The sequence below is a fragment of the Phyllostomus hastatus genome, unplaced genomic scaffold (genome assembly GCF_019186645.2).
Source record: "Phyllostomus hastatus isolate PE091 unplaced genomic scaffold, TTU_PhHast_1.1 phas_contig_210, whole genome shotgun sequence".
Taxonomy (NCBI): Eukaryota; Metazoa; Chordata; class Mammalia; order Chiroptera; family Phyllostomidae; genus Phyllostomus; species Phyllostomus hastatus.
The window spans coordinates 3,549,448-3,567,729 of record NW_025333737.1 but is presented as its reverse complement, the minus strand read 5'-3'; the positions used below and the strand labels follow the sequence as shown (position 1 = coordinate 3,567,729).

Genomic DNA, 18,282 nt, shown 5'->3' with positions numbered 1-18,282 from the left:
AATGGTAAGATAATCTTGGGGAGACAAGCCATTTCTAGGGAGAGGGCATCTTCAGACACCCTGGTTAACTCTGGTGGAAGCCTGAGGCCCTGTAACACTCCCCCGCCACATTCCCTCTGCCTGGGATGACTGAGTTCAAAGGTGCAGAGACCAACAAAGGGGGGAGTGTGTGATGCAGGGGACAGCAGGAGGGGTCAGGGATCCAGATGCCCAGTCGCACCAGGTACCTATTGTGTGCCAGACACTGGGTCAGGCTGTCCCCAGATCTCGTATTATTTGACACTACAACTCTACGAAATGAGAATTCTTATTCTCACATCACAAAGAACCTGAAGCCTAGAGAGGTGAGGTGAAGACTTGCCCAGTGGCATAGTGGTGGAGCTGGGATTTGAACCTACACTGATCTGGCTTCAAAGCTTTAGTCCTTCCACACCAGCCTGCCTTACAAGAGAAGAGACTGGAGCTACCCAGCAGAGAACATTCTAGCCAGTGGAGGAAAAGCCTAGAGAGAGGACCAGACTTGTCCAAGGTCTCATAAAGGTTAGAAGTAGAGCTGGGGCCATCATTTCTGGGATCTTGGACCTGGGTTGAGCCTGAGCCAAGCTGGGTTGAGACCCAGGGAGACCCCACCCCGTGCCCATAGTACATCTGAGTCTGGGACCCAAACCAGAGACCCTGCAACACTGCTCCACAGGGATAGGGCACAGAGTTGCACATACCTGGGTTTGTTCAAATGCCAGCTCTGCCAGTCGAAAACCAGAGAGCCTGGGCAAGTTTTTATGTCATTGGCTGTAAAATGGGTGCCTTAGAGGGGTTCAGTGAGAATCTGAATACTCTAAATAGCAGTTTCATGGGGGCGCTGAGGGAGAGTGGCCATGCTGCAGGCGGGGCAGCCCCATCACTGACAGGCAGGCCTCTGGAGGGGGCGAGGAGGGTGCAGAACCAGGGCGAGGTCTCTTCTCTGGGGACCACGTTCCTTGTGTGACTGAGACGTGGAGGACAGCACTGCACCACCCCTGCAAAATGCAGCCATATTTAAGGCCTGCAGGGCTGCGGCGACCAGGGCCTTGGCCTACAGCAAGACAGTCCCCATGATGATTCCCAACTGCCCAGTCCACCTAGTACCTGAACACAGGAATGTACTCCCCCTATCCTCCTTGCCCCATAGCCTCCTCCCCTACCTAACCCTCCCCCACCTTCAACCCTCACCCTCGCCCCAACCCAAGGCTGCAGCATCCAACAGGGTGGGTCTGGGAAACACCATTCCCCTCCCCCCACGGCCATCAGCACTTCAGAGGCTCGGAGCTTCCCTGCAGCCCCCAGCCCAGGAGTGGCCTCCGCTGCCTGGGCCCTCCCCCCGCATTAGCTCTTAAACTATGCAAATAGACATCGGAGGGAGCCCTGTTTAAAGTGTTTAGACGAAATGAAAAAAGGCTTTCATCGGCACTAATGAGCCATTCAGGATGCCTCCCCGGTGGATTCTCTCCCTCTCCTGCCTCCTGGCCTGTGCCATCCCCCTATTGCCCCTCTTGGGATTGGAGGCCCCCTCCCCCTAGCTCCAGCCTGGGCCTCCCAGGGAAGACCTCCTGCTCTGCCCACCTCCTCACCAGGGCCAGGCTGGGTAAATGTAGAGATGAGGGCCATGTGTCCCATCACTCCCCAGATTGGAATGGGGGGAGGGGTGTCTAGTCAATGTTTAGGGGAAGCCAAAACAACTAGGGACTCTTCTTCAAAGCATCGCACTAGGTTAGATGTTATTGTCCTGGTCTTAAGGATGGGGAAATGAGGCTCCGTGAGGCTCAGGAGGCTGCCTGGGGTCACGGCGCTGTGCAGCCAGAACTGGTCTGTCTGGAGGCAGTGATGAAGGGTGGGGGTCCATCCCCAGGGTCCCCGCCTGGGGGAACTGCTGTACCACGCCGCAGTTTAGGACTCCGGATGCCATCTCAGAGCCAACTGACCTGTCCCCGTGGTGCTGTTTTTCTGCAGATCTTTCTGCACCATACAGCCAGGAAAACCTCAGGTTCCAGTGCTGAATCTATGCCCCACTCGCTGTCCGACGTGCACAGGGGGCTGTGCCCACTCTGGCCTCTGTTTCTTCACCTGTGGATTTGGTGAGGGCCATCTAGACAGGTGTGTGCTCACTCTCATCTGCCATCCCACCCCATCTTCTGCAAGGGACAGGGGGGCTTCCTGTCACTCTGGCAGCCCCTGCAGAGGTGCCAGGCGTTCTCTTTCCAGGGCCTCAGCTGCAAGCCCCTTGGAGGTAGGCACAGGAGGAGAACCCACAATTCCGAGATGTCAGACTTGATTCCCTCCTTGTGACAGCACCAGCTGGGGGGTAGGGGCCGTGCTGACAGCGGGTGGGTACAGGGGGAGCCTCGGGGGGTACCGTGGGCAAGAAGCCCACCCTTCTGGGTTCCGGAGGTTAAGCTGGTCCAGCATAGGGAGAATGAGATTTTAATGGGATCCATTTATTAGTCCATAAAAGTTAATGAGTTTATTCTGGAGGTTCCCTGGCCCCTTTCAAGTTTTAATAGGGGATTAGTGAGGTCCTGGCCCCTGCAGACCCCCATTATCCCACAGCCCAAACTGGGGAGAGGGGCCCCGGGTATGAGAGCGCCTGAGCTCCCCTGAGCCACAGCCTGGTTTCCACAGCGACAGTTCTACTGGGCTGGCCCTGCTTGCTCAGCTGACAGGCCTCTGCTGGAGGCTGGCAGGGTCTGAGAAGATCTCTGAGGCCCTAGGTGAGGTCCAGTTCTAGAGGCTTCCAAATCCATGTGCTACTGAAATAATTAACCCTACAGTGTCCCTGCATTTGAGGTAAGTTTGCTGCTTTCTGACTACTTGTATTAACAAGGAAGGCAATGTAGGGCCCATGTGACAGGTGGGGAAACTGAGACCCAGAGCTGGGATGTGGCTTCTCCAAGGTTACCTACAAGACACAGCAGAGCCATAGTGGACACACTCCTGTGGTCTGGAGACTGGCAGCTGGGGCTGGTAACAGTTGCTGTTACTCAGTGCCAACCGTGTGCCTGTCGTGCACGTAGCACCCTCACATGTCATCTCCTTTCCTCCCCTTACTCCAGGGAGGTTTGGGTTATCATCCCTGGAGATAAAGACACTGGGGGCCGGAATGGTTAATTAACTCGCCCAAGGTTGCGTAGCTAATAAGTGGCAAGCTTGGGAGTAGAACCCAGGGCTGGGCGGCTCCACAGCTCAGCTCTGTCCACTGCTCCCACTGGCTCTCAGCTGCAGCTCCTGGGGCCTCCTGACTATCTCCCCAGCACCATCTGAGGGCATTTGTGCTGGGAGCCCTGTCTCCTGTGTGGTGGAGAAGTCCTGATGGTGTTTCTGGAGGGGCAGTGGTTGGGGTGGGTACAGACACTCACCCAGAGGGATCTCCCCTTCCCCTTTCTGGCCCATTTGCTCACTACTTTATCTCTTTGAACCCTCCCCATCCCAGCAGGCCCAGCTCCTACCCGCTCCGGGGAGCCATCTCTGCCTGGTCCAGTGAGTGACAAGAGCTCCCTCCTCTGACCTCCTGGTGGGACCTCAGCATACCTATAGCTTGAGCTTATGGGCAAGGATCCAGCCCGATGCCCCTCTCTCTTCACAAATGCTGACCCCTGGTGCTAAACACGGTGAAGGGTGGACTCAGGGCACACGTTTTCCAGGCTTGGATTCTGCCCTGTCTGCACACTAGGAAGGCTCTCTGCTCCCCACTGGGCCTGGCCCGTGGCCAGCAGCGGTGGGTAGGGGCAGGCAGGGGCGGGTCCTGCAGGGAAAAGGTGGGCAGCCGACCCTTGGCAGTTTCCCATACAGCCCCACCTGGCAACTGATGAAGAGTGTCTCTCGGCACAAGCTGGTGGGTCTCCTGGCCCCAAACTACTCTCTCTTCCCTTGTCACTGACCACCTCCCATCACTATCCCCTTACCACCCTCTCTTGGTCAGCCCCTGGCAGTCCGGTCAAATCTGCAGTGCAGATAGGAGTGGGGTCATCTCCTCTTCACCAGGCTCCCAGCAAGGAAGTGGTTAATCCCAGAATCTGAATCTTTGTAGCCTTTGTGAGTATCTCATCCCTCCCTCATTTATGCAGGAGGAAACTGAGTCCCAAGTCACACAGCAAACATGGGGCAGTGGGCAGGGCTGGGACTCGGGATGTTGGGACTCGAGAGCATCTGGCCCAACTGCCCTGAAGCATGAGCTCTCCTGTGCTCTGGGCTCTCCACCACCCGTGGGCATGCCTCCAGGGATAGTGTGCCTCCAGGGCTGCTGGGGCAGCCATCTCCCCCACTGTGCTCAGTTGGGGTGGCAGGTGACCCTGGGCCGCTGTGTCTCCAGGGTTGGGGGTCTTCTTGCCAGATGGAGAGAGCATGGTGGGGGTGGGGGCCAGGAAGCGGCCCACTCCCCCTGGTCCTGTGCCTGACAGGCTGGGTCCCTCTGTGCAGATCACTTCCCCAACCCAAGCCCCCATTTCCCCAACAGTGAAATGGAATAAGTTTCTAAGGGTCCTGCCACCTCTCGTATTCCAGGATGCTATGAGCCACAGAGGTCTCTGTGAATAAAAATAACGAATACTACTGTTTATTGAGAAATTACCCCATGCCTAGCACCATTCTACATGTTTTACCAGAACTAACTCAATAAATCCCCACACTATATCTATGAGATATAAGCTTTCTTTGTGAGATATGGACTTTTATTATCCCATTTTATAGATAAAACTGAGACCCAGGGAAGTGCAGTTCTCAGGTTACCAGTTGGGCACATCAGATTCAAACCCAGCAGCCGGCCGGCCCTGGAATGGTGCTGTCTCATAAGACTGTCTGCGATGATGGAAATGTTTTATATTTGTTTGCCCACTATGAGAGCCGGCAGCCACACATGACTACTGAGCATTTGAAATGTGGCTAGTGAGCCTGAGAAACAAATTTAAAATTTTATTTCATGTTAATGATTTACGCTTAAATAGCCACATGTGCTTAGTGGCTCCCGTGGTGGAAAGCTCAGCTCCTTAACAGGACCTCTCTACACCTGTGGTGTTCGCCACCTCTCAGAAGAGCCAGAGTGGGGGGACCCAGAGAAGAGTTAAGGTGGGGTGGCAGTGTCTGCTCCCCTCTTTGGGCCTGGGAAAGATAACAAGGAACTCTGGGACTTCTTCAAGTTTTTCATAAAGGCCCCAGGGGAGCTGGGCCTATCAGCTGCTCAGTCCTCATGGGGCATTAGTGGTGCCCACCAATGACGTTCGCTTCCCAGCCTTGGCTCAGCATTGGTGTCTGAGGGATGGGATATTTGTTGGGCCATTTGGGGGGCTCAGGCAGAGCCAGTTTATGAGGACTTTATGCTTGAAAGACAGCCAGGAAAGCTTGGCCTGGTGTGATCTGGCCCAGCATTGGGCCAGGGGGCATGAATGTTCCTGATGATTCCTGCTGTGTTCTGTGGACTGGCCCCCACATCACTGCCCAGTCAGGGGCACAGGAACCTGATCTGGCCACCACCCCAGGGCTCCTGGGGCAGCTGCCAGGCCTTGGGGCCAGGGAGGACACTCACAGGTCAGGCATGGACCTCCTAGAGAGCTGTCTTCCACCCAGAGCAGCAGGCTTTTGCTCTTGTAATCCATATTTTACATTTTACATGTGAAGGAACTGAGGCTGAGAGGCAACGTTGATCATCCTAGTTCATATAGAAGAAAAATGGCAAATGAGTTTGAACTGGGTCTGCCTGTTTCACAGCCTGGGCTCCAAATTTCTACCACACTGAGTTGCTGCTTCACGTAAGCGTGTGTGTGAGTATGTGGGCCAGTGCATGCACATGTGTGTCCAAGCACATGCATGGGCCACAGGTCATTACCATTTGTCCACGCCCATGTTCACCACACCCTGGAACCTGGCTTCTCACAGTCGTCAAGCCCTGAAGGGCCCTAGCTCCCAGAACGGATGCACTTTTCCCCAAGGCGATTGCTCGGTTTCCTTCTTTTTACTCTGCCACCTTCTTGGACCCTAACCTGACCCTTCCTGGGGCCATGTGGCCTGGACAGCCCCTCAGCTCTGTGTGCATAGAGGGATGGGGAATACAGCTTTGGATTGTGGCTGGGCCTGCCCTCTTCTCCCCGCTGCTCCTCCCTCCCATGAGGCTGCGACCATGGCCCCAGGATAGAGGGAGCTCCCAGCTCACTGCCATGTCCTTCAGTTTCCAATTTAAAATCTAATATGGTCTTGCCACTGCAGAGCTAGGGGCTGGAGAGGTGATTAATGAGGCCTCTGCTACAGCGTCTTCACTCCACACCTTCCCCTGTGGCCCCGTGTTTGTTTCCCCCTCCTGCCCACCTGCTGGCCCCGGGGACCTGGGGGCTCTGGCCCTGCCTGCCCGCACTTCCTGAGGCTGAGCAGGTGGCACAGGAGCTGGAGGCCTGGAATGGGGGTTAGAAGAAAAGGGGTTGGCCTTGGAGGTGGGGACAGTAGAATTGACCCCCACCCCTGGGCAGGCTAGAAGGAGTGAGAGCAACAGCGGAGTCTCCTTTGGCACCACCTCCCTCATTGGCCAGGCAACTAATCAATCTGCCCTACTCCACCAATTATGCCAGCTCTCAGTAGTGTGGCCAGGGCAGGGGAGAGAGAAGGCCCCTGGGCTGGTGCTCAGGTCAGCCCTCCCCTAGCACCAACAGTTCCTATCACCACCTTGTCAGCAGCAGGGACCATATATCCCTGAATGAAAAATCTTGGGAACGTCAGCTGGGATGAGGAAGGCTCTGAGGACAGGACCTGCATTTTCCCTGGAGCTAGTACCAGGGCCAGTTCAGCCCAGCCGAGTGGTAAAGTTGGGGACAGGGGGTGACCTGGGGGGGAGCAGCCATCCCCTCCACCCTCTGTCCCCGCCCAGCTCCAGGCATCTGCCAGTGACAGTCCTTCTCAGCCACTGAGCCCAGAAGACAGGGCCATAAGGTGTTAGGGCCTGAGAGCAGGACCATCCTGGGCCCTTGACCAGCAACATTTCTGGGCTGCTGTCTCCTCTCACCCCCACCCTGGATTTCAAAACCTAATACCACCGAGGTTTTCCCAGCACCTGAGTCCACCTTTGAGATGAATGACCAGTCCAGTAGCCCCAAGATTTTTGTGGTCTTTATTTAGGTCAGATGAAGATGCTTGTTCTGTGCACCAGGGCCAAAGTCATGTCCCTGACCTTATGGCCTTTGCTCTGTGGCTCCTTCATTAGCTGCATTTGGGAGGAGATGGAGTGGGGGAGTTGACTAGGTATGCAGGGGCCCTGAGCCCAGATTCCCAGGCTGCCCTGGTCCTTAATGCTGAAGTGGGCTCTCTCTTCCCTGGAGGTCACTAGAGTGTCCGTCCTCAGCTGCGGAATCCAAGGAGCCTGGCAAGCCTTGTCAGAGCCTTGACTCCTGCGGGACAGCAGGTCTGCCACTGCCAGGCTGTGTGAGCTTGGGCTTCTCTTGCCTTCTCTGGGCCTGCCTGGCGTTTTACTCAGGTTTTTTATAGAAAGTCTTTGTGTGGGTGGAACAGAAAGTCACAGCCCCTCTGTTATCAGCACCCAGCCCCAGGGGCGGATGGAGCCTGGTGGTGAGTAGTACTGAAGGCGGAGGGGGCCTGGCAAGGCAGGGGACTAACTGCTCTCAACGTTGACTTGCTACTTTCCTTCCGTCTGACACCAGACGCCAGTCTCGTCTCCACCTGCTGGTCAGTATTTGCTGAACATCTGGTAGGCTCGTCTGTCTGCATGCATGCATGTCAGTGTGTAAGGGTACCTGTATGTGCATGTGCTTGGGGGTGGCATGACGTGGGAGGTGGGGGATGCAGGTGTGAGAAAAGGAGAGATTTAACATCTTCCAGCACCTACTGTGTGCCAGGCTCTGCTGGCACACTCATCTACACTATCTGGTTAATCTTCCCCATCCCACAGAAAAAGACAGGGTCAGAGAGCTGAGAGAGGGGGTCTACCTGGGCCACCATCAGCCCAGCAGGCTGACCTGGGGCTACCCCTGTCCTGCTGAGCCTAAGAGACAGATAGGAGGACAAATGAAGAAACAAAAGACTTCTGAAAGCAAGGGCAGCCCGAGCCTAGAGGGTAGATGCTGGCTCTGAAGGGGCCAGGGCTGCCTTCCTTCTCGGTCGCTATGTTCAGGCCCCTTGCACTGCTGTACGCTCTCCCTCCCAGCTGGAGTTCGTTTTCAGATAACTGGGACAGTGACTGGGTGGAACCCAGAAGCCTCAAAGGCCTGGAGGGCAAGGGGCTCTAATGGTGGTCTTTGGCAGAGTTGAGCTGTAGCAGGGACATAAAAGCCCTCTGGAAAGTGCCAAGGCAGTACCAGAGGTCCCTGAAGGTGGGGGTCCTCATCCCCATGGATGAAGAACCTCATCCAGGGATGCCTCCCTCCCCCTGACTCCCTGACAATTTGAGCCCCTTTCTGCCTCTCCAGTTTCTATGGGAGAGACCCAGGAGGTCCAGCCTTACTTCCAGATAGCCTGGGGAAGAGCAGGTGGAGGCCTGAGCTCTGCCCTTAGGGTCTTGGAGGGTGCAGAGGGAGGACAGCCTGGGATCTCCTCCCAGCCTCACGCAGTTGGAATGGAGCCTAACCTACCCCAGGGTGTGGGCCTTGCCCTTGTAGACTATCCCAGGCTCCCCTTGCCACCATAGCCTTGTTGGACTGAGGGGAAAGGGCCATACCTGCCCAGCACCCCAGCCTATGAGGCTCCCCAGGCTTGCCCTGTCCCCCCGCCCCACTTCCCCAGCAAGCCTGAATGGGGGAGAGGAGGGGTGCAGAGCTGCTAAAAATAGCAGCTGCAGTTCCAGCTCTGAGTCTCCTTGAGGGGTCAGTAGAGCCCAACAGTGGGGAGGAAGGGAGTAGAGGGGGCTCTGGGAAGGGGAGAGAAAGGCCTGAGCTGGGGTCTGCTGTGCCTACACCAAGGGCCACAGTCCCAGGATACAGAGACAGAGGGCACAGATGTGAAGGGACATATGGACACAGACACTCAGGAATAGATAGACAAATCAGACATGTGCACAGACATGGCTACCTGAACACCTGGGGCTCCTCCTCAGACCCCTGGGACCCCTAGCTGGGCCAGGCTGCGCCTCCGCAACATTTCAGTCTTCTTCCTTTCCCTAACCTTGCTGCGACCTCCAAGGACCCTGCCTGTCTGGGTGTGTGGACACCTTGAGTTGAGAGGCCAAGTCATCTTACCCTGTCCCCTCAATTCCTCTGCTTGAGGCTCAAGGCAGGGAAGAACCAGGGGGCCCAGAGGCAGCATCGGGGATGCAGATGCAACAGAGACTAGACTCAGGGCATCACCTAGGCGGCTGGGACCTTAGGAGTATCACCCCAACCTGAGCAACAAGTCTCTTCCTAGCCTGGGCTGGTGGGCAGCGGGCAAAGGGGGAAGTGGGAGGGAGGTGGCCAGACCCAGTAGGGCGTGGGCAGGGTCTGCCAGGAGATCGGCAAGAACTGAGTGGGCGGTGAGGGAAGGAGGACAAGGGAGGCTGCATAAGCAAAAGCACAAATGATCTCTCTCATGCGTGCCTTGTTTGGTCCCACCTTCACGCCTTTGCCTGGAGATGCCAGGGGCTCTTCCATCCTCAGAAGGTGACTCCTTCATCTCCTCCATTTCCCCTGACCAGCCAGAAAATAGGGCCTTATAGCAAGAGGGCCTGCCAGCTGTCAGACCAGATGTTGCAAAGCACTAACACATCCCCTTGCTGGATGTAAATGATGTCTAAGACAGTGTCCGTCAGAGCAGTGGGCCAGGGTGGAGGCCCTCAGCAGTACCCTGAACCCAGCCTTCATCCCTCTGCACTGCTGGTCTCATCTTCCTGGTCGGACCTGGACCAGCACTCACAGCAGTCCAGCCCCTCAGTGACTACCTGAAAAGCAGCCCCTCCTGGTGCTGGATAGCTCTGGCTCTCGGAGGATCCTCCCCTCAAGCAGGGCTTCTTATTTCTTTCCTGTCACCAACCCCTGTGATTTCCTTTGATCCTGATGCTGTTCTACAAAAGAGGGGGCACAGGTACCATGAATCCCAAGAAAACTGAGGCACAGAAGGTGACACAACTTGCCCAAGGTCACCTAGCCAGCAAGTGCCAACGTTAGGTTTAAACCCTGGGGACCCTGGCTCCCTGACTAGTAGTACTTTTCTAATTATGCTCTTCCTATGGGGCTGCTCTCTCCTCCCTGAGCCACAGTTTGGCTCTCTATACTGCCCCCTCCCAGGCTCTGGGACTCCCTAGGCACCTGCTGGCTGGTGGGACCCAGGCCAGACACTCAGCAGGTGGCTGCTTGGGGGACAAAGGAGCTGGTGCACAGCTGCTGCGGCTGGGAGGGCGGAAGAAGTTATGGAGCGGAGGAGGGCTCTGGACTGGGAGTGAGAAGGGGCAGGGTCTGCTTCTGTGCCTTTAATAAGGAGCCAGCATGCAAAAAGGGGTAAAACAACATGCAAATGAGCATCTGTGGGGGGTGGTAATCTGTGGTTGAGGCACATTTCACAGTTCTGCCCTCCCAGCCCAAAGAACAGCTGGAAGGAGGGTCCTGAGGGTAGAGAGGGGAGCTTGTGGGGAGGGGAGAAGCAGGGTACAGGGGAAGATGCTAAGGTTGATGCTGGTGTGCAGGATTCTGGCTGGGCTCCTGGGGACTACAATGGGGGAAGGGAGAGGCCCACTGCTTGGATTCTGCAAGGTTTGGAGGCAGTAGGGGCCCCGAACCTGTTCTGCCTTGTTGGGAGATTAGAGGGACACGCAGACCCTGCAGAGATGGAAAGAGCTATGATGCAGAGAACCCAGGATATCCTGGTGCAGGGGTCCTAAAGGCTTGCTGGGCCCTCAGAGACCCAAAAGATAAGCCCTGTTGCTACAGATAAAAATCTGAGGCCCAGAGCAGTCCCTGGGCCAGAGATCTCTTGTTCTTAAGATGGAGGATGGTTGGACCATGTAGTGGTTGGCATCTCATTTGAAGCTCATTTAGGTAAAAATCAGACGGTCCCTGGTCTAGCTGGGGAGGCCCTCACAGCTGAGCTTATTAAGAAGGCAAGGCAGCTCCCCCTCGAGTTCCCGAAGGGCAGTGATTATGTTGTATTCCTGCCTGTCAAAGCACCTGATAGGTGCTGAGCAGAATGGAGAGTGGACGGGCGGACGAAGGATGGACGGGCTAAGTTCCTGATGGGAAATATTCAGTGTTCAGAGGACAGAAAACCCCCTCAGGCTGAATGGTCAGGAAAAGAGGGCATGGCTAGAACTGAAATAAGCCGAACAACCCAGGATGGCATTCTAGGTGTGGAAAAATGTCTGAGCAAAAATGATGTATGTAGAACAAATACAGAGGGTCTGGCATTCACTCTAGCATCCTCACCCAGTCTCTTTGTTGCCAGCCATCCCACGCCCACTCAGTTCCTTTAGTCTCCTGGAAGAGCCCCTTGTCCCTGCGGGGACTAGCTGAGACATCCAACCCCCACCCCTCCCGCCAATCCGCCTGCCAGCAAGGCTGCAGACTCTGCAGCCGGAGACCTGGATTGTTGTTGGAGAAGCGGCAGGTTTGTTTGCTCCAGAGCCTGCCGAGAAAGCTCAACAATCAATGGCCAAAAACACTGCTGGCGGCTTCAGCATTGATCAACCCTCCCATCCAGAGCTGGCAGTTGGGTGCAGGTAGGCAGGTGAAGGGAAACTGGGGCAGGCTTGGCTTCCAGGCCGGTCTAGGAGCTGAGCTTCAGGCAAGCTTTGGCCTTCCCACCTGGGGGCTGGGCCTCATGGGTGCTGAGGGGGTGGGGGAGCAGCCCAGGATGCAGAGACTGGAGCGACTGGTCTTGTCATTCACCAAGGCCCCCAGAGGGTGAGAGAAGGAGTCACCCAAGGTCACTGGCCTCTGGGCCAAGATTCAGGGTTCACCTGACTCCTAGCCCTGTGCTCTGCCCTGATATCCAAGTGTCAGAAAGGACATTTTATTCTTTTGTTACTAAGGACTGAGCAAGATAATATGTCTGATCTAGAGCAGTAAGGACTGAGGGTCGACATCAAGAAGAAGAGCCACTGTCATCACCAGAAATGTGCAAGAAGACAGTTAGGGGCCATTTATGACTTGGGTCTGTCTGACAAGATGGGCTTGAACTGGCCTGTGAGAGGCAGATAACAGCTGCCATCTCACAGAGATGGGTTGGGACTAAATGAGCTGATGCATATAAAGTACTCAGTACAGTACCTGGCACACAATTGGTGCCTAATAAATGTTTGCTATTATTGTTGCTACTTTTTTTTGTTGTTACTGTTATTATCAGGGTAGTGATGCTCTCCTGGGTTCCCATTTGCCCCTACTGAAGCTCTGCCTCAGGCTGGGAGAGTGGATATAGTCCGGGCCACAGCCAGGTTTTGCAAAATGGGCAGGCAGTTTGGGGTAGCCTTATAGCTTATTGGCTGTGAAGCCCAGGGTAATTGACTTAATCTCTCTGAAACTCAGTTTCCCCATCTGTAAAGTGGGGATAACTAGTCTCTTGTTATGTTAGATTTAAAAAGCACGTGGAAGACTTGGCCATTGTGGGTTCTGGGCCATGCCTCACACCTGAATACATTTGTGAAATGAATGAATGAACCGTAGATGGGTGTACCCCAGGGACCGCTCCTTCAGGAGTTGTGTAAGATTTGTGGACATGAACTATGGTCCTGGATGATACCTTGGCCCACCTTTCCCTTCATGAGCATGACAGGCTCAGGGCAGTCCCTGAGGTCTCATGTGGGTCTTTCCAAGCTCTGTGAGGATGTCTGAAGCTGAGATAGACTAGGGGGCTGTGAAGCCAGATGGCATGGGGTCGCCTCCTTCTTACCTCGGTCCTTAAGTTCATGCAGGACACCCCTCTCAGCCAGCAGAGGTGGTGGGAAGGTATTAGGGGAGGGAGTCAAGAAGCTGAGGCTCTAGGCTTAACTCCGCCACTGTCAGCCTGTGCACCTCTTGTGAATTTGTTCAACATGTATCGAATGTCTGCCATATGCTAGGGGACTGCCACTGGGGACACAAGCAGTGGTAGCAGTAAGAAGTGGCTGAGAGAGGTTTTAGCTCTCTCAGAGTGACCATCAGCAACCGCCCCCCCACCCACCCGCAAGCCACTTCAGGCTGACAGCATGACAGCTTAATTTGTGGAAGGAAAAAACTAAGAAAAAGCCATAATTTACAGTTGGCATAATTGGCCAACCGTTAGGAAAGGGGAAAAAATCCTAACATACAATCTGTGTAAAAATAGTGTGCTTTTTATGCAAACTCAGCTTCAAGACGCAGTCTCAGCTGCCACGCACCCACCTCTCCTTTCTAAACAGGCAGCTGACCCTAAACTTCTTCCAAATAGGAATTCTGGAGCTGTCCCAAGATAGAGGGTGAGCAGAACAGACTTGGTGGCCTCCTTTGAGTTCAGTCTTGCTTCTGGAGAGGAGCATCGAGCAATCAGGCACTCATGATCCAACAAGACGCACCTTCCTGTGGAAAGCCAGGGGATGGTGGGAGCACAGAAGGGTCCCCTGACCCACAGTGAAGCCAGGTGAGGCTTCCCTTGAGAAACCATATAGCAGATGCCTCATAAATATGTGCTAAAGAATTACATGAAGTGCCAATTAAGCCAAGACCTGACATATGAAGTGGAGTGAGGCAGGTTGGCCCAGCAGGAGGAAAAGATTTCAGGCAGAAGGAATGGCAAGAGCCCAGAGCTGTTGCGAACATGGGCTAGTTTGAGGAACTGCTTGGTCTGGCTGGGTGAGTTGGCTTCCTGCTAGAATTCGTCTGGAAGAGGCCTTGAGGACCTCCTACTCCCTGCTGTCCACCTCACAGCTGATGACCAGGGCTGGCAGAATTTCTTTCTACCTGCCCCTTCCCCTCAGCCTCTTACATACAGATCTTAACCCTTCCTGCATGAGGGGAAGCTGAGGACCCAGAAATCTGCATGGCTTGACAGCCCTTGGAGGCCCTGATGTGGTCTCAGGCTTGGCAACCACCAGCTTGGTGCAACCTTACATTGAATGTTCCAGAAAGTAGAGACCCGGAGAGGACAAGCCAAGCCTGAGGCCACACAAAAAGCCTGGGTTCTTAACCATCTGGCTGAGAATTCCCTTCACTAAAGTGATCCCTACCTGTGGGCCTTTTCCCACACCCTCTTTCTTGTTTGGTGGGTGGGGTGCCTAGCGCTGATAGTTCAGCTCAGGGATGCTGCGCTCTGCCCAGGTGGGGGAGCAGCATCCTTCAGCTGAGCTCAGCTGGGCAAACGGGGACTGAAAAGGGTTTGGAGAGTTGGGAACAAGGAGGGTGGGAGGGGACTGGAAGGATTGGGCATCTAGGGCTGGGTGGAGGGAGGGACTAAGGAAACAGGCTTTCTGATATGCCCGCCACCATTCAGGCAGCCATGTGGGAGGGGTAGGGGAGCTCTAATTAAGCCCAGTTTCTAATTAAGCCCAGCTCCTGTGTCTCCTCGATCCCCATTAGCTCCCTATGGTGTCCCCAAGGCATTTTAAGCTGCCACCCTGCTGAGGACGCTGGGACCGCCGCCAGGACCTGCCAAGCCTGATGAGCTTAGGCCCGTGAGGGGCAAAAAAACCCCAATGCACAATTTCTCACCCATCCATAGCAGTTTCTAAGCCCTCCAGCTTCCTTGGAAGCACAGGGGAGCCTCCTGCCCACCGTGTCAACCTCTCGGGCTCTGAGTGGAATCTAGTTCGGCTGCCATGGAGCCTTGTCCCAGCACTCACCTCCTGACTCTGAAGTGCCAGGCTGGGGGACCGGGGGTGGGGAGGTGGGGCAGGACCTGTTACTAGCTTTGGTTGCAGCCCCCCAGACTCAGAAAACTGCATCCAGAACCCTGCGCCTAGCACAGTCTGTAGGAAGCAGCAATTACCACTTCAGGTTAAGGGTTAAGGCAGTTCGGGTTTGTTAACCCCTATGGCGCTGGGGCTCCTAGAGGCCAAGACCTCTTTCTCCTCCTCCTCTTTTTCCCCTCCTCCTCTCTTTCCCCCTCCGGGCCTTGCCTCCCAGACACCATCCCCTAGCTCTTCGTGGAGTGAGCAACCCCTACCTGCCATCCCTTCCCTCCCTCTTTCCACCATATCCTCAATCAGAGTTCAGAGAGGTGAAGCATCCAGTTTAAGGTCACACAGCCAGGGAGGAAGCCTCTGCCCCTGGGGACTCAACCGCACCCCAGTGTCTGCCACTTCCACCTTCACAGTCTCCCCAGGCCACATTCACACATGCAGAGTTTAATTAACTTTATTGATATTCAGAAATTAGGAGAATGACTAAAGGTAATTGCTCATTAAAAATCATTAAACTGACGCAGCAGGCCCCCGCTCGCGCTGCCCCTCCCACACCGTTTCCCTCCCCACTAGTAGCAGGATCTTCCAGGCTCTTCACAGGTTGGGACTACGACCAGAGGGGCCCCTGGCACCCCTCACGCCTGCGATCAATCAGCCTAGCAGCTGCAGGGCAGGGTGGGGGTGGGGGCAGGGTGGAATAGGGGACTGGATTTGCGGGGTTGAGCCAGGCCCAGTGCAATCTCTCCCTGGCCCCTCAGCCTCCACCTCCCCCCATTCCGGGCTGTTACCGGCTGTATCCCAAGGCCCTCATCTCTGTATGAGCGAAGCTTTGAAGGCCCTTCTGCAGGCCACGAGGCTGCGGAATTCTCTGCTTGGACCGCAAAGTCTCACATCCCCTCCGCCTTTATGGCTTGATGCCTGCCTTCTCTTGGCTGAAGCCCCCAGGAGCCCAGAGATGGCTAAATGCATGGCCTCCCAATGAGTCTGCTCAGTAGCCTACCGACTGGGACCTCGCAGCCCCGCTGGGAGGAAAGAACGTGCCAGGGCAAGCCCAGGTGCAAGCCCTCTCTCCTCAGGCCTGGCGCTGCAGGGCTGCCTGCTCTTTTGCCTTAAGGAGGGAAAATGAAGATCTTCCCCCACAGACATTTTCCTATCCCACATATCCTTTGGTGGGTGACTCCACGGGTGTTGGGGAGGTTGGGGGAGGTCAGGGCAGGACACTGGCAGGCGATACACAGGCCCTTGGCCACAGAGTGTACACTTACATCCTCAGCCCTAGGAGGGCTCCCTGGACTCCTGGACACACCAGTCATCCTCCTAGGGACCTGCCTGCAGTCTCACCCCAGCCCTGCAGGGAGCTCTCTGGCAGAGACTGCACTGTGCACTAGCAGTCTTACACACTCCTCACACCGGCTCACTGCTGAGCTCTCACCTAACATCCAGACCTTCGGAAAAACAGACACACTTGGACCCCTGATTACATTCACACTCAGACTTACACACTCACACACAAGGCTCCAGACTACACAGTGGGGGGTGGGGGTACGGCACACCCAGCCCCTGCGTCCCAGGGGAGCTCTCCAGTGAAAGGTCTGGGCTGGACCCCAAAACAGGTTCCGAACTCCAAGGGACATCCTGGGACACCTGGGCTAGGATGCTGGCTTCCCCTGTCCCACTGCCCCAGGCAGGGTGGGGTTTATGGGACTGCGACCCGCTCGCCACCCCCTCCCCCTGCCCCAGCCAATGAACACAGGATTCTGAGTTCTGGGTACCAAGTATGAACCCAGCGAGGTCAGCCATGAGGTGGGGTAAGGATACCGGGTTGAATGCAACTGGAGCCAGAAGCTCAGAGAAGGGCTTCTGTGCCCCAGGGGAGGCAGAGTGAAGAAAACTGCTGTGCAGGGGCCCATTCTGGCCCCAGCCTCACTACCCTGGCCTCCAACGTGGCTTGGACAGATTGAGCAAGGTTTAGGAGCTTCCACATTCTCACCCTTCCACATCAGGTACTGCAAAGCACGTTGTGAGAGGCAGCGAGCTCCAACTTCCAGCAAGATCCCAGCCACCCCAACGGCCCACCCAGCTGCACTGGAAGGACATGGGCGTCGGTAGCTTTGATGAGTGCCTGTTTGAGCTGGGGCAGCAGGTCCCGCGTAGACTTGGAAACCTTTCTTCCCAAAGGCACAGAACCCCCAACCTCTCCACAATACTCCCTTACTGCCCACTCCAAGGCCTCGGACCGATGAAGTTGGAGATCGGACTGCAAGCAGGGGCCTGGGGTGGAAGGGTGGGTTGCAGGTATTTCCGCGGAGTCTTACCACGTAGGGTGGGAGGGAGCTGAGCAGGAGGACTGGCCCCGAAAAAGGAGCTCTGGACGTGTGTGGTGTGTGTGTGTGCGTGCGCGCGCGCCCGCGCGCGCGCAGGGAAAGGACCTCGGGGAGGACAGAGTATCCCAGGACCTCAGGTGCTGCAGCCTAAGGCAGAGCGAGGAGCCGGATAACCGGTCCCGGAGCCCCTGACTTCCCCCTGGACTTGTACTCTTGGTTCCGATTCCGGCGTGGCAGCGCCAAGACCCAGGGAGGTGAGCGACGTCCCAACTCCGGGTCCAGCCGCCATCCAGCCCCGTTCCTCCGCAATGAGGACGCGAGAGTCCCCGGAACGGGCGGCAAAGTCGAGCGAAGTTTGGAGGGCGGCAGGAAAGGCGGGACCGCCGGCCGCGAGCAGGACGGGCCAGCCAGACTCACCGCCCTATGGCCTCCCTCCCAGGAGTGTGGCGAGGTAGCGCGCGGGTGAGCGGGAGAGTGTGTGCGGGTAGGGGTTGGCGTGATGAATTGCAGCAGAGAAATCCCATTAGATCCGGGGAGATGATTAAAGGCGAGGTCTCGGCCGGGCGCGAATGGCGGGAGCGGCGGCAGCTTCCCGCCCGCGGAGCCCGCGCCCCGCCCGGCTCGGCCGGTGCGGGGGCAGCACAGCCGGCAGAGCGCGGTGCCTGGGCTGGGAAGCCAGCTGCGCGGAGCTGGGCGCCGGGATAGTCTTCCCTTCCCACCGCGGGACCCGCTGTCCCCTGTCTTGCCGCCGGACGCCGGGGTCCCTTACCGTGAGCCAGAAGCGCCAGCAGCGAGGGCAGGAGCAGCAGGGCTGCCGGGAGCATCCTGTTGGTTGTAGCCGCGCCCCGGGTCGGGGCCCGGCGCGAGGGCGGGGGCTGGGTGGGGCGTGGGCACCGGAGGCAGAGCTGGGTCCGGTTGAGGAGAGAGAACGGGGCCGCCGCCGCCGCCAGCGCCTGACAAAATCAGCACCACGGCCAGCGCCTGGCGTCGGCGCCGGGGATCGCCGCGCCGGGCTAGGGGCGGGGGCGCGGGAACGGCTTACCGTAAAGTCTCAAGCAAAGGCGCAGAAGACCCAGCGGCGGGAGCACAAGCTCCCGCGCTGCCGCCTGCTCAGGGAAAGCACTGCCCTGCTAATGTGGGCACACGGCCCCCACCCTTCCGCGCTGCCCACGCCCTGCAAAG

General features: G+C 56.6%; 1 protein-coding gene across 5 annotated transcripts in view; it reads right to left on the bottom strand.

The window, feature by feature from the left end:
- SEZ6 (seizure related 6 homolog) overlaps positions 1–18,073 on the bottom strand; it is a 44,575-nt gene extending 26,502 nt beyond the window's left edge. For all 5 annotated transcript variants that reach the window (XM_045837623.1, XM_045837624.1, XM_045837625.1 and 2 more), the window contains exon 1: positions 17,870–18,073. In XM_045837623.1, the coding sequence (XP_045693579.1) occupies positions 17,870–17,924 (55 nt within the window). In that variant the 5' untranslated portion in view covers positions 17,925–18,073. The remainder of the gene's footprint in view (positions 1–17,869) is intronic.
- Positions 18,074–18,282: the final 209 nt, after the last annotated feature.